Raw genomic sequence first — 15,090 nt, forward strand, 5'->3', positions numbered from 1 at the left:
CTCTCCCTCTCAATGGGAAGCCTGCTGTCTCGTTTAAGTCTTAAACGTCTGCTGTGTTACCACTGGAACCGGGGTCTTCGGTTAATGCATTCCCATCATATCAACACTTTGATCAATGGCATACTACAGACAAACCTTTGTGAGAAGAACATTCTTGCTTTTTTTAAGTCAAAGCTTACCTTGGCTCCTACAAATATATTTATATATCCTAACCCCATCTGGCTAACAACCACCAGCACAACTTTCTAAAAAAAATAATCCTTAAGAACCTCTATTTTCAAAACGCAACGATAAAAGTCCCACTTCATCATGTATGTCCTCTTATAATAAGGTTTTTCAGCATTGGTAATACTAAATACTAATAGCCTAATTTGGTCCCAATATAAAATACATAAAATTCTAAAAGGTAATAGCAGAGTGATCACTGTCTATCCCAAAGTTACCGGCTTTCAGGAAGTAAACCCTAAGATGAAGCTGGGAAGGAAAAAGCGACAGAGAAGACAGCACCTGCTAAGCTTCCACGGGGAGTTGACCGAGTGCCCGCCAGGGAGATGCACACTGAGCGGTTAGAAGCAAACTGCCCGCAGCTACCCATCTGGGAACTGCAGGGCTCCACTGTCCCTGAGAACCAAGTCCCTGTGGCCTCCATCCCGACTCCCGCTCTCTTCCTTAAATTATCAGGCCTCAGACACGGCAGGGCCTCGCCATTCATCCTTTCCAGAGGTTCAATGGGCCCTTGAAAACTCTAGGAATTAAGACGAGAATTTACTGGAAATGTCACCCTTTACAGAAGCCAGGGACTCTCAATGTGTCTATCTTATCCGAATCATCCGAAGAGCTTAGACACTGGGCTCATTCTCTCTGGTCCTGGGCCGGGTGTGTTGGGGAACAGTGTTTTGCCCGATGTGGTGTGAATATCCTGGAGGGATTTGGGGAGAAAGTGAACCTGACATTTACACGGCATGTTTAAGTGGCACTGCACCCCCGAGCCCTCCCCTGCCGGGGCCAGCACAGCCTTGAACCTTCCTATCCCGGCAGGGCCAGCCTGCCCTGCTTCTCCGGCCTCGGTGGAAAGCCTCAGGTGAGAGCTACTGCACAGACCTGGGGATGCCCACAGCGTAGGGCAGGAGGCTCTGCAGAGGCCCCGGGTGGGACCAGGTGCGTTTCACCTCGGGTTTTCCTGGGTGAGAGGCACCTTTGAAGTTCTGCCCCCACCTGTGGATTTGAAGGGAAAGCCTGCCGACAGGAGAAACGGCTGTGTGCGCTCTCTTCCCGCAGGTGCTGAGAAAGGCTCTACCTGGCAAAGGCAAGGAGAGGTAGGGAGAGCTGCCTGGGATGAAGCAGGAGGTCCTCTAGACAGACTGTCTCACCGTGTCCAACAAGTGTTTCCTGAGCAGGTCCTCTGAGGCAGACAGCGGGCTGCGCCTGGGGCACGGCTGTGATCACGGCCAGCCCTGCCCTCCGGCCTCCCCTCCCCACAGCAGCTCTCGCCGCCATCCGAGCTCCCGGAGCCTCTGTATCAGTCTGCCCACTGAACTCATTCCGCTCTGATTAAAGCCCAGCCACACCCCTTTTCTATGTTAATCACAGAATCCTTAAAGCTCTAGTTTAGGGCCCTCAGCTCGAAGGAGAGAGGGTCCTTTCCCTTTAATGCAAACTTAAGCAGGAAACTGCCTCTGAGCAGTTTGGCCAAAAAGGATGTATTTTTCAGGAAAAAGAAACTGGAGAAACAAGAAGTGGGAATGCTGCTGCGTTTCCATGCCTAGACCTCGGCCGTCCCTGGGCTGCATTCAACCACCTGTAACATGTCACCCTCCCGGCATTAACCACACGAGCCCTTCCTAGCTGCCGGCCTTGTCAGGGGACAGGCCTCCCAGGTCCCGGGCACAGGGTCACAATTATGAACTACTCCTGCGGTCCGTCAGATCTGATCTGAACTTGAGAGGAACCCAAGACGACTTACCAGGGGTATGTGCTACATTCAGAGGCACCTGACCAGCTGTGAGAGCCACCTTCCTTAACATGTCCTCTTCTGGACCACCTGGGGTTCCTGAGCTGGATATGCTCCCAGCGGAGGGCGCCACTTTTTGGAGCTGGAGCCTGAAGTCCACGCCCAGGTTTCCTGCTAACTGGCTGCATGACCCAACAGGTCACTGAACTCTTCTGTGAGGTGGGACAAGTACAACCAGCTGACCAGCTCACAGGTGTTGTACTTATACCCAAAGCTGGCAGTGGGGCCAAGTGCTTTGTAAAGGGTCAGGCTAGGTCAAAGCAAGGTAGCGGGGGCTCTCCAGACGAGCATGGAAGCCCGCAGGCTCAGGGAGGGGCAGATCACGGCGTGCTGGGGAGAGCAGGGCAGGAGCCCGGCCTTCCTGGCAGGCGACAAATCAAACAAGTGGCAACAGCTTGACTGCCGGCAAAGTGTGCAGAGCGGTAAGATGGAGAAGTGACTCCTCAACAGTATCAGGTGCAGAAAGGAGAGTTACAGAGATGAAATCTCAATTCAACAGTGATTCCTCACTGAGAAGACACTGGGGAAATCTGCGCTAATGAACAAGGATGTTCGCAGCATCTGCAGCCTCTCCTTCCTTAAACCCACCCCCGTCACCTGGATCCGGGTCCTCACCGTCGCACACCTGGGATGTCCGCACTGTGAGCTGAGCGGCCCGGCCTTGGCCTGTCCCTGCTGCACATGCCCTGCTGGGCACCCCAAGCACGTCTGCCACCATGTCATGCATCTGCTCACAAACGAGCCTCCCCCACCAACTCAGGGCACGCTCTTCACCCGAACGCGAAGGCCCTCAAAGGCTTGGCCGTAGCTGTGGTTGGTCTTTCGCTCCTGCCCCTAGAACTCTTGTCCAGGGCACGAGGCCTTGGCCTTCCATGTCAGGGTCTTTGATCAGATCACCCTCCTCGCTGCTATGAGGAGAGCCCACCTGTCCTTCAGGGTCTAGCTCAGGCCTCCTCTGACAGCCAGCCTCCAAGGCCACTGTACTCACAGGAAGACCTGCCGTGGTCTGGATCAACCACGGTCTCCAATGCACCCCTTCTCCTCTCTTCAGGCACTCACTAGACTTGCCCGCACCACTGCACCGAAAGGCCTCTGTGAGGGACTGAGTGTCACACCTGGGGGTTCCCCTCCTTCCTCACGGCCCTGCGGCTCTTCTGGGTCTCTGTAAACATGGCCTTAGCAGGCGGGCAATCCCTGACCTCCCACGTGAACCACCACCTGCCCTCCTCCCTGCCCGCCACTCGCTGAGCTTTCTCCACAGCCTGGTTCGCATCCGCGTGCTGTCTACCCGCTGGCACACGCTGGCTGCCATCTCTCCCTGCGGCAGCCAGGCTCCGTGGGCACGGGGCAGGTCGCTGCTGTGCCCAGTGCGTGTGCACAGCAGGTCCTGACAAATCTTTGCAGAACAAACATGGTTGTTTCACCATTTATATCACAAAGCGCACATTCCTAAGAAAACTTAAGAAACCTGGGAAACAGAGGTGACACGTACTAGACAAAACAACGCCAATGAGAAATACAAGCCTTTCCTCATTCTCATTGAAAAACGTAAGGATTTCACCCCCCCACCCCCCCCTGCTGAGCAATGGCACCTCACAGCAGGGAACCCTGACTCAATCTGTACCTTAAGGCCGCTGAGACGCCAACATGCCAAGTACCTGGCAGATGGCCCTGAAAGGGTGTGGCCTCCTGACCTGGCAGAATATCCCATCCTCCTTGGGGGGACAAAGGGACCTTCTTAGAGGCGCTCTGTGAGGCTGGTCTGCACAGCTCAACAACAGTGATGTGGGCAGGACTCGGTGAGACGGGTCCACGGCTCCCATTTCACACTGCACAGCATATGCCCCCTCAGTGGGCGTGACTCCTGGCCCTCTGGGTGCCACAGAGCAAGATTCTCTAATAAAACTAAGAACATACGAGACTCGCGGCGGAGATGCTGAGGCTCCTGACTCGCCTGGACCTCACGGGTCCTGGTGAGTCCGCTCTTGGTTCTGTGTGGTCAGCACTGCCCAAGGCTGTCCTGCCAGGGGCACAGGTCTCACTGCTGGGACCAGGGCAGAGGGGTTTTTATCCTGGAGACACAGGCATGGCGACTAGCAGGAGGTCTGGGCAGCTGTGGGGGCTTAGGTCTGAAACTGGGAGGTGAACCGAGCTTTCATGAAGGGTGGGAGGGGTGGGGGGAAAGACAGGCACGGGGCTGCACACAAGGCCTCACGGATGGGGCGGAGCCTCAGGGTCTGCTCAGGTTTCATCTGCAGTCAGTTTACCAGAAGAGTGGCAGGACGAGGGCTTAGGTACCTGGGCATATTGGGCAACAGCTGCCTTCCACGTTGATGGGCTCCACGCAGGGCAGTGGCGGGCAGCTGACGGTGGAGCAGAGGGTCTGGCCCTGCAGGCAGTAGCAGTGCGTGCAGCTGTCTATGTCCCAGCGCTCCTCATCGGCGTAGGCCTTCCCGCCGAAGTGGCACACCACCCTCTTCGCGATGCTGTCTTCTAGGGGCAAGAACAGGGCACTGTGGAGTGGCTTGAGGTGACAAAGCACGGTTCTTATTATACCCAAGGGGCACCGCTCCGTACAATCGCAACAGGCGTGAGGAGTTCCAGAATCCGGGAACTTTTGTTCCCCTGGACCCTTTCTGCCTCCTCCCTCTGCTCAGGAGACTCGTGTGACCAAGGGCCACTGCGGCCATGGCACGGTGGTCACGATTACAACCGGCCGGGAATGACACCGCCTGGGGAGGGGCACCAGACTGTCATCACAAAGCATACACATGAATCACGGTCTGGCTGTTGAACATGCCACACAGAAAAACTAAACTGAAATAGAAGTAGGTAAAGACACATGCAGAGGTTTTATTCTAACTGGAAAGATTTTTTTTAAAAGTCCAGCTAAGTATGTTTATGGAACGAATTAAAGGAATTCCCACTTTTTGTTAATCTTTTTTGTAAATAGTTCAGGGGAGTAGTAAGGAATGGACTGGCGTGTCAGAGCGAACTAGCAGGGTCCCAGGCTCTCCCAGACGGGACTCCATCCCCAGGGATGCTGATGGCATCGTCCTCAGCAGAGATTTACTTTAAAAACCACGTCGGTCATTTCAATCCGTTTTTCAGCCATGTATGGTTTTTGAGAACATTGTATTTTTAGAGCTATTTTTATTTATGTACGAGAACTTACAGCTTAAACATTCTGCTCCTCCTTTTTCCCTCCATTTCCCTTGCCGTTATCACTTCTCCCTCCCCCGCTGTCCTTCAAAGTTCCCTTCTCTGACGCAACGCCTTCTCCTGGCTTCCTGAACTCACTTCCTGGTGGTCTCGCTGCCCTAGAGCTCGGGCACCACCGTGGCTCAGTGAGGCCCAGGGAGCAGCAGAGCGGAGATGGCAAATCGCTGGGGGACCATGGAGCGGGCAGGCCCGTGACTGGGTGACGCCTCAGAATCTGGGGGAATTTATGCTCAGATTCTAGGGGCCCTTCCATCACCACTGGTCACCAGAAAACGGAAAACTACAGGAGTCGGGAATGAAGCTCCTTAGGAGAGGAGTGTGTCCAGGGCTCAGGGTTCCTTCCAGAGGCCTCTGGGAAGCTCTCGCAGGGATAATGTTCACCAACCAGACAAAGCACGGAGCCCAGGGTGCTTGAGGGTGCACGGAGAGCCGTGCCCACGCCCAGCAGCCCAGACCCTGCAGCAGAGCGCCAGGTGGCGGGAAGCCCCTCTCTGCAGCCCACGCTCAGAGCTTCGCCTTTGCTGGGGGGGGGAGGGCAGATGGACATGCTCACAGATCTGTCCTCGATGCCAGCACCCTGTTCTTGCCCACGACTCCAGCACAGGCGGCACGCACAACGCCCTGTTCCTGTAACATTGTGTGTTTCCGTAGACGCATGTCCCTCAGGGAGAGCGCAGGAGGGAATCTACCCCAAGTGTTCAAATGCATACTCTCTCTGTTTCTCCACACTTCTCATGTCCCTCTCATACGACTCCTTACGGTTCAACAAGGGAGATCAAGTAATCACAGAAAGTTCTAGTTATCAGCAGAAGTCTTTCCCAGTATCTATTAAAAACATTTTACTGTATTCATAAATGTTCCACCGAAGGCTTTCTGGTGCCCTGAATGTTCAGTTTGAAAACTCATTTGGAGGCTTTCAAACCAAATTCATGACAGAAGTGTTTGCTAACACAGAGTCCTTCGAGGAGGCAACTTCATCCAGCTGTCCACAGCGTACGTGCCAAATGGCTGAGTCAAACCAATTAATGAACCTAATTCTAGTACTATTCTGACCGCCAGCCAACATTTCATTGAGGGTATTTGATGCACCATCAAATCTAGAGTCTTTTAAGCGGAGAATTCTTTCTGGAAGAAAGCACTTCTTCTCAAAGCAACACTGCTGATTGTATGCAGAGCTCAGGGGGCCACAAGCTCCATGAACCCCAGGGCCAGCATTCTCAGAGCTGACCTCCTTAAAGACTGGAGATCGGCAGAGGCAGGTGGCCGACAAGAGAGACACCAGATGGCTCTGAAAGAGGACGTAGGTGCCAAGTCCTGCAGGAGAGAACTGGCATCTGCTGAGCACCCATGGTGCCAGGCGCTGGGCCGAGAGCTGCACCTGGGTCAGCCTCATGGGACGGTGAAGCAGGCTGTGCATCCCGCTCCGGGGAACCAGGTGTACCGGGGGCCGTGACTTCATGCAGCACAGCCAGTGAGCAGCGGAACCTGCACATACCCGGCTCCATCCGACTGCGAGGCCCACGTGCTCAGCATGGGCTCAGCATGGACGCTGCCTAAGGCTCCTTTCCTTCCCTTCCCCTTCACGTGGTCTCCAACGTGCCTGGGCCTCGCCGGGAAAGTGGACAACTGTTTGGCTACCCGGCATGTTCAGGGGAAGGCCAAGCCAGAGCCACTGCACTGAATTTTCAAGTAAAATGCATGGAGGATTCTTAATTTTGGCAAAACCCTGAAGATTCTTCATCTTCTCCAGGGTGGCTCCTACGTGGTCCATTTTAGATTATAGTTAATGAGATTTAAGTTAATAAGGTTTTATAGAACGATCTCCACCTCTGACTACATTTCACCTGAAAGGCTTAGGTTGAAACGGAGGCCTGGGCGCATGGAGAGGATGTCGGCCGACTGAGCATCACGGTGCGCCCTCGTCCCCCCACACACGCGTTTCTTTCCTGGATGTACCACCGCCTTCCACGGCTCGTCCGGGTTTACCCAAGCAAGCGGCCAGGAAGCTTTAGGGGCTACCTCGTGTACAGGCGACACGGTGGCTTCTATGCAATTTGAGGTCCAAATAATAAATGAATAAAGACACCGTCGTTTTGGGGGGCAGGGGGGACACCAGAGTCTAATGCAGTGGTTCTCAACCTTCTGGCCCTTTAAATACAGTTCCTCATGTGACCCAACCATAAAGTTATTTTCGTTGCTACTTCATCACTGTAATGTTGCTACTGTTATGAATCCTAACGTAAATATCTGATACGCAGGATGGTCTTAGGTGACCCCTGTGAAAGGGTTGTTCGACCGCCAAAGGGGTCGCGACCCACAGGTTGAGAACCGCTGGTCTAATGGACAGCACATATAAAAGCACTTTAAGCACTCGGGCTGGAGAGGGTGTAGAAATAGAGACACAAGAATAGCGGCTAAAAGTCATTGGTTTCTATTTGGCTATCGAGTGAGCTGTGCCATTGAACGCTGTTATATTTATCACTCCAACTGGTCTGCTTACACGGACAATGGCGTGAGCTTTATTCTTTAATACCTAATAATAACTCTAACTTCCCCCGGCTGGGTGCCAGCTATGTCCTGGGCCCCGTGCTGAGCAGCTCACATGGACCAATTCCATTGGATCTCATCAGCCCCAGGGACAGGGTGTTAGTCCAATCCCACACAAAACCGAGGGGCAGGGAGATGACATCACGTGCCCAAGCTGCAGGGCTGGGAAGTGGCAGGGCGGGCCGGGCACAGAAGCAGGATAACCTCACTCCCAGGCAGGAACCCGGACCACACAACAACTATTGTTAGGTTTCCCACCGCTCGTATCTGTTGGGTCTTAAGGTCTTTGTCTTCAAAGGTCCATTACCCTTCAGCTGACCGCACCACACACCTGGCCCAGGTGTGTCAGGGAATGGAGACCAGCAAGGGGCCACCTCGGACCCACGGTCCTTCCGGGCCAATCTCCATTTACTCTATTTAAGACCCTTTATCTCCGAGGAAGAGGAGAATGTTTCTGGGAAACGAGGTGTGACACCAATAATAAGGCTTATTTTTAAAACGAACACTGCTGTCTGCTTGCAGTTATATATCCAATCAAGTTACATATCCCTCTTCTGTGCAGTCACTGTGGGGGGCTACAGACATAGCCCACGGCACTGCCCTTGCCTCACACAGCTTCAGAAGAGAAGCAACATTACCCTGCATTGCCTGTGACTACAGTAAGAACATGTATGTCTGACAGTGGCGGAGTTCAGAGAATTCAGCGTGGGTTTTTTTTTCTTTCTTTCACTTTCCTCGATTCTGCTCGATACCAAGGAGGATGAAGAAGTGGCAAGGCCCTGAGATGTTAACTCCTTTCAAGCCAACGTCCCACCTGTTCAGACGTCTCTCTCCAAGATCAGATAAGAAGCCCTAACAGGCTGTCAGCGGAACTCTGCTCCTCCTCGCGAGCTGTGTCACTAACGGCACTCCAACCCTAATGAACACCGGGAAAACCCAGAACCGAGAAACGCGGTGCTTTCTTCCTCTGGAAAGGTCCTGGTCAGGTCTCCAGGAGGCACTGATGGGGCGGCCCAGGCTGCTCAGCATCGACCACGAGGAGGGACGTACCTGGGCCCTGGCAAGGAGAGCATCTCGAGCCCGCCCCGCTTCCTCCGGGGAGGAACAGGAAATCTATGCTCCGCTCAAATCATGGTAGAGTCGGGCTTTTCACTTCCGCCAGGGCACAGCGCTGGTGTATAAATACTCCAGGTCTAAATCGGGTTGTGTATGGCGGTGGTGGTCATGGAGTTAGTCTTGGTGTAGGAGTGACTTCCTGGGAGGAAGTCAGGCAGCTTTAGAAATGGCATCAGTTCTCTCAAATCTCCAGCGGACTATTTCGATCCCAATGGCCAAGAAACTAAATGCAGCTCCCACTCTCAGAATAAGTCCCAGCGCAAAATAATCCCGCACAGGGCGGGGTGGAGCGGGAGCCGGCTCATCCCACACATCGCCATGGACAGCCTTCTGAGCACGTGGTCAGAGGTACCGAGGCCGGTGACGCCTCTGCCCTGAGGAGATGCTTCTAGACCAGGGGCTCCCTTTGTCCTGTGTGATGTGGAATTGCAGGCCCTGCTAAACAATATTATACTTCAATTTGGTTTCTTAAGTTTGAGGCTCAAGGGACTAGAAGAAGTCATTTAGGCAGGCATAAAATGGGACTGGGACCACTATGGGGAACATGAGATTAAGAAGAGGGAGTACAAAGAGCAGCCACCTCTCTCTAGGGACACACGGACTGGGGCAAGAAGAGGGGAAGTACTTTTAAGAATTTTAGCTTATAAACGGAACAATGCACATTAAGGTGACCAAGCAGCCATGGCTATTCAAGCTAAGAGTGCGCAGGACGAGGCACACCACCAAAACCTTATTTAAAAACTAGAGGCCCAGTGCATGAAATTCGTGCATTTGGGGGTGGGTGGCGGGTGTGAGGTGTCCCTCAGCCCAGCCTGCGCCCTCTCACAGTCCGGGAGCCCTTGGGGGATGTCTGACTGACAGCTTAGGCCCGCTCCCGACAGCAGTCAGACATCCTTAGCGCTGCTGCACAGGCGGGAGAGGCTCCTGCCACCACTGCTGTGCTCACCAGCCATGAGCCCGGCTTCTGGCTGAGTGGTGCTCCCCCTGTGGGAGCACACTGACCACCAGGGGACAGGTCCTGCGTCGAGTGTCTGCCCCCTCGTGGTCAGTGTGCATCATAGCAACTGGTCATTCTGCCACTTGGTCGATTTGCATATTAGCCTTTTAATATATGGGGTGTCCTCGTCCTTCCCCTGCTCGTCACTGGGATACTCTGTCCAGGCCTTTCTCCTGCAGAAAAGCAGCAGGTGCTCTATTTAACGGGGAAAACCAGACTCTGCCTGATGCCCGTCACTCACAGCCGCTGCACCCAGTGTCCGAGGAGCTGTGACTATCCATATGGCGCTTGCCACTCACCAAGTTGTTCACCGTGTGGATGACTAACTTTCACAGCACGTTCACGAAGCACAGGACACAGGACAGCATTATTATTCCCATTCTCCAGGCGAGGAAGCTGAGTCAGGTCACTGATGTGCAGCTAGAATGTGCCCGAGGTGAGCTCATAATCCTTTGGCTCCAAAGTAAGTTCCCTTTCCAACACAGGTTGTTCATCTTAAGAAACATGTTGGGGACACAGCTGTGAAGACTCTTCCAATGAATATGCCAGCAGAACAACACCGTGGCTTAGAAATGTACTACATGCAATTTCATGGGTTGTGTTGTTAGGAATGCAATTAGATAGTATTTACTAGGTTTGATTCCTGGGCTGAATTAAATACCCAATGATCAACAGGCGTTCCAGAGACACACTATATATATTTATCTCCAGAAAAAGATACCCAAACAAATAAACAAATCTAAGCAGAAATGAGTGCTGCATAACAGACTGGATAGTGAGGGCAGACACTGCCTCTGTCAAGGAGAAATATTATCAATCATTTGCTAGTTGAAGATCACGATGGTATTATAAGCAATTAGACAAAGCCGTTCACTTCACGAAATTAATCCTCAATCCTATTAATTATGCCTGTGTTACACATTCTACCGAATTAGCACACATAATACGAGGCCTTCACACATCAGAGGGAGGCATTATCACTGCACATTAGCGACTTGATAATTTAGCTGAAAGGAACACAAAACTCATAATTACTCTGCTTTTAAAGGGATCACCACTTTTCTCTTAGGGAAGAAAGAGAAGGAATACCTCACAGGGTGACAGCAAGCATGCTTTTGTGTAGGGGTTTTATCACCAAAGTCAGACTAAAGGCAGGTTTGAGGGGTTTAGAGATCTCCGGGTTGACTAATTAGGGAGACCATTCACCCAGGGAGGAGCTGTGCAGCCATGGGAGGCCAGCAAAGGGGGAGGGGCAGCACGCGGGACCCTGGGAGCAGCTTATCTGGGTTAGGAAGGAGCTGAGCTCAACCTGAGAAAGCCTAGGACAGGAGATGGTGCCAGAGCTGTCCCCGGTGCCAACTGGAGGAGCGATCAGGTGCTTTAAGACATGCCAAGGCATGGCTTCCCATCTCTTCCCTCTGCTAGGTGGGCTCTGAAGGCGGACACAGGCTCTGCCACCGCAGCATGGTAACTGCCTGCAGGTGTGCTAGTGCCGTGAGGCTCCGTGCCTTCCGTACAGAGGGAAGCTGCTAAGAGAACCAGCCTGGTGAGAGGGAGGGAGCAAACTGGAGTCAGAAAATCCCACACCACAGTCAGGAACTGAACTTGACTTCGCACAGTTGGACACCAGGGGCGAGGAAGGATCCAGGCTAACGTAATAAGGCGACTTGCAAAATCGGTCTGATGACTACAGAAGGGAATGTGTGACTATTTCAATAATAAAACAGTGTGTGAATCATTAAGGTGAACGAGTGAACAGCAGCACACAGTGCGCTCAGCAAATGTTAAGTGTCCCCCAAAGCGTTCCCCTGAACAGAAGCCACAGGTTTACGTGACACAATTACACCCGTGTCAGTAAGGAGCAGGGCAGTTGTGGAGGGAGATGTAACAGACACAACATTCCCAGCACACAATTATGAGCATGTATGAACCACAATTTGGTGGAAGTGCTTGCAAGTGAACCTAAAATCAAAATCACAATTTGGACCAAAATGTTATTTTCCTCCCTACACTAAAGAAGATTGTACAGTCTAAATGACACAGAAATTGAAATAGGAAATACAAAAGCAAAAATAAATAAATAAATAAATAAAGGCAAGGACACTATACTATGACTTGCAGGCATCTCATCGTATGTTTGAATTTGTTAAACTGGTTTTGTGAGAAAGAGAAGTGATTTACTATCGCCATTTAGAAACAAACTTACTAGCTGAGCAACTTACTAATGACAAATTTATCAATTAAGCAGCAAAACGCCACAGGAGCTTTTATCTAAACAAAATCATCTGAACATAGGCAAGATTCACCGCTGGATTCTGCCCCGAAGGGCTAGGCAATTCCAGGCGCCCTGGGCCCGTTTCCTCAGTGGGACCCCAGCGCCCTGGTGGATGCATGAACCCTTCCTTCAGGACTGACGCTCTCATGTTGAAATGGGGTGACACCAGCTGTCCCTCTGCCCCCTCCCACCCCTGGCCTGAACAGCGGCCTAGGCATGTCTCGTATTTAGACCTCACCCAAGGCAGTGCTGTTTTCCGTAGGAATTTTGGCCAGCCCTTTGAAAAGGTCAGTGGCACTACGCCTTGGTATATTTTTGGCTCCACTTAGGAGCTACAAAGCTCACGGGAATTACAGCCAAACCCAAGGTCACAGTCATGAAAAGGTGGGGCAACCACACGACCCATCTGCTTGGGACACTCCTGGTCGACAGCTGTTGTCCCATCACACGTTATGAATAGACCCCCTTTCACTCTCAAAAGCACCGTGGTTTGAAGAATAAATGACAGAGATGGTCAATCTATTAAAAGAGAACCCAGCTTTCAAACATACATTGAAATATTCCCTGACCAGGACGCAGAACATCCCCGAGAGCGGGAATTATGTTTTTGGAACATCTTTCCGTCTCATGCAGACCAACATGCAGAGTAACACTCAGAGCAAGCGGCCCTCCGCCCAGCGGCCTGAAGCCACAGCCACAGCCACGGAGAGGGAGCGTCCTGATGCGCTCATGTCATGGCCCGAGCCTGGCTCCTGGGCTCACCCGTGGGAACTGCGACAAAGCTCCGTGGCTGGATCGCTCCTCCTCAGGTATCACCCCAAAACATGCAACGACTTGTCTCCAGAAAGCACACGAAAATCTCCAACCAGAGTGCAAAAGCCTGCAGTTATTGCAGCTCGCCTCCCTGTCCACCTGCTATCGGTGTAGAGGGGCACCGCTGGATGGCGACACACCACTGTCTCCCATTAGGCTTTCTGAGCTTTCCTTGGTACAAAAGCAATAAAGGAGAGCGAGAGCCTTGGGAGCGAGGGCTGCGCCTCTATCAGAGCTGCCAGCTGTCGGCGCATCGCCTCCTGGGCTCCGGGGCAGCACCTGGCTTGTGTCCGGGGGACTGGCTTGGGTACAGACGTCAGGGACTAATACGCGTGTGTCCTCTGCTCACGAGCTGTGTCCCCCTGGGTCACCGGAAGGTGAGGGCTGTCAGTTACCCAAGCCCCACTCTGTGTCCCTAGGCCCTGAGGATGGACAACTGTGCGGCTGAAAAGGAAGCAATGAAGTGTCAGCAGACAGGAGATACTGGGAGGTAAGTCGGTATTTCCTAGGTAGTGACCTCAAGGCAGGGGCAAGCTTTATGCGGTAAGTGTGCTGGAAGGAGATGGGGGATTCCATGGGGAACACAAGGCCGCCGGGAACGACAGGGCAGAGAAAGACAGTTGGGGTCTTGGGAAGCCTGAAATGGCCAAGCAGCCCAATAGGACAGGCCAGTGCGGTACCATCAGGACATCAGTAAGCCTTAGCTCGGGAACACATCTTCCACGTCTTCCCCGCCGGACCTGACTACTCTGACTGTGGCACGGCAATCAGAAAACCAGATTTCACAAACAGGAGCGGATCCAGGCACAGGGCCGTCGATGTAGACGCAGTAGCCCCGGCGGAGCCGAAGGACTCTGTCTCGGTCTTACCTATGCAGTAGGGACAACACTGGCCCTTTCTCAGAACAGGTCTCTCACAGGATACTGCCGGGCAGGACTCGGAGAAGCAGCTGATGAGGCTGTTCATGCAGACGCAGCTGGTACAAACGTCAGGCTTCCAGGACTCGGCGGCCAGGAACATGGCCCCCTCCTCGTTCCTGCAGTAGCTGGGCTCGCTGTCGTTGCGGGAGGGCGAAGGCTGGAGAGGCGCGTCTGGAAAAACAAACAGGAAGTCAGCAGGGGAAGGGAGGTGCTGCAGGCCAGGCCACCCAGTGTCCCACGGGAGGCATGCTCAGTCATGCGCTTGTGTGCCACGGTCCTTAAAAATGTCACAGTCATGTCTGGCCGGTGTGGCCCAGTGGTTGAGCATCAACCACTGAGCCAGGAGGTCATGGTTCGATTCCTGGTCAGGGCATATGCCTGGGTTGCATGCAGGAGGCAGTGGATCAAGGATTCTCTCTCATCACTGATTCTCTCTCTCTCCCTTTCTTTCTGAAATCAATAAAAATATACATTTTTTAAAATGTCTTAGTCACTAAACAGCAAATCTGATTCCACCAGGGTTTGAATTTTAAAACAAAGAGGCTCTGTTAGTGGCTTGCACAATACCCACTCTCCTTCCTTGGATTTTTGGGGGTTGGTTGAGGACTTGAGTCACAATGTAACTCGAACAGGACCATCCCTCTCCCTGCTTTCCCAGTTTCCCTTGCACTGCGGGGAGGCAGGTGCCACATAACCTGTCTGCGGCTAATGTGACCTCCTGGCTAGTCAGAGGATTTCTGGGACAGCTTCCGCTTCCTTCAGAGAAGGGCGGGTGCGATGCCACTGCCCTCCTTCCACATGTTCCTCCCTCGAACGCGAGTGTGTTACCTGCAGCTCTAACACCCTTATCCCACGTGTGAGAGAAGGGCCTCACGTCACTAAGACAATGAGTTAATGCGAATAAATACCAGCCTCCAAACTTCCTGTAAAAGAAAGCTCTGCCTACATCCATCCTACACAATCCACAGCCACACAGATTCTCACTGCACCTCCCCCGAACACCTCTATGCAATAACCCAACATGCATATTCGCGGCTGGAAGATGATGGGAGACCCACATTGTTCATCAGGATGCGCCCCCAGAGACGTTGTAACCATCTTCCCCTAAAGACTGTGGCCAGAAGGTTCCCAGATCCAGCTCCCACTGGGAATGGACACCCGGATAACCCTCTGGGTCCTGTCCACTGAA

At 52.8% G+C, this 15,090-nt stretch overlaps 1 protein-coding gene across 1 annotated transcript in view; it reads right to left on the reverse strand.

Moving 5' to 3' along the window:
* The window catches only part of CRIM1 (cysteine rich transmembrane BMP regulator 1 (chordin-like)), a 136,350-nt gene that overhangs the window by 6,800 nt on the left and 114,460 nt on the right, over positions 1-15,090 (reverse strand). Inside the window, exons 13-14 of the mRNA XM_015572572.1 lie at positions 13,851-14,072; positions 4,310-4,504 (exon numbers count right to left, since the gene is read on the reverse strand). Of these exons, the coding sequence (XP_015428058.1) occupies positions 4,310-4,504; positions 13,851-14,072 (417 nt within the window). The remainder of the gene's footprint in view (positions 1-4,309; positions 4,505-13,850; positions 14,073-15,090) is intronic.

This window comes from Myotis davidii, unplaced genomic scaffold (genome assembly GCF_000327345.1).
Source record: "Myotis davidii unplaced genomic scaffold, ASM32734v1 scaffold1149, whole genome shotgun sequence".
NCBI lineage: Eukaryota > Metazoa > Chordata > Mammalia > Chiroptera > Vespertilionidae > Myotis > Myotis davidii.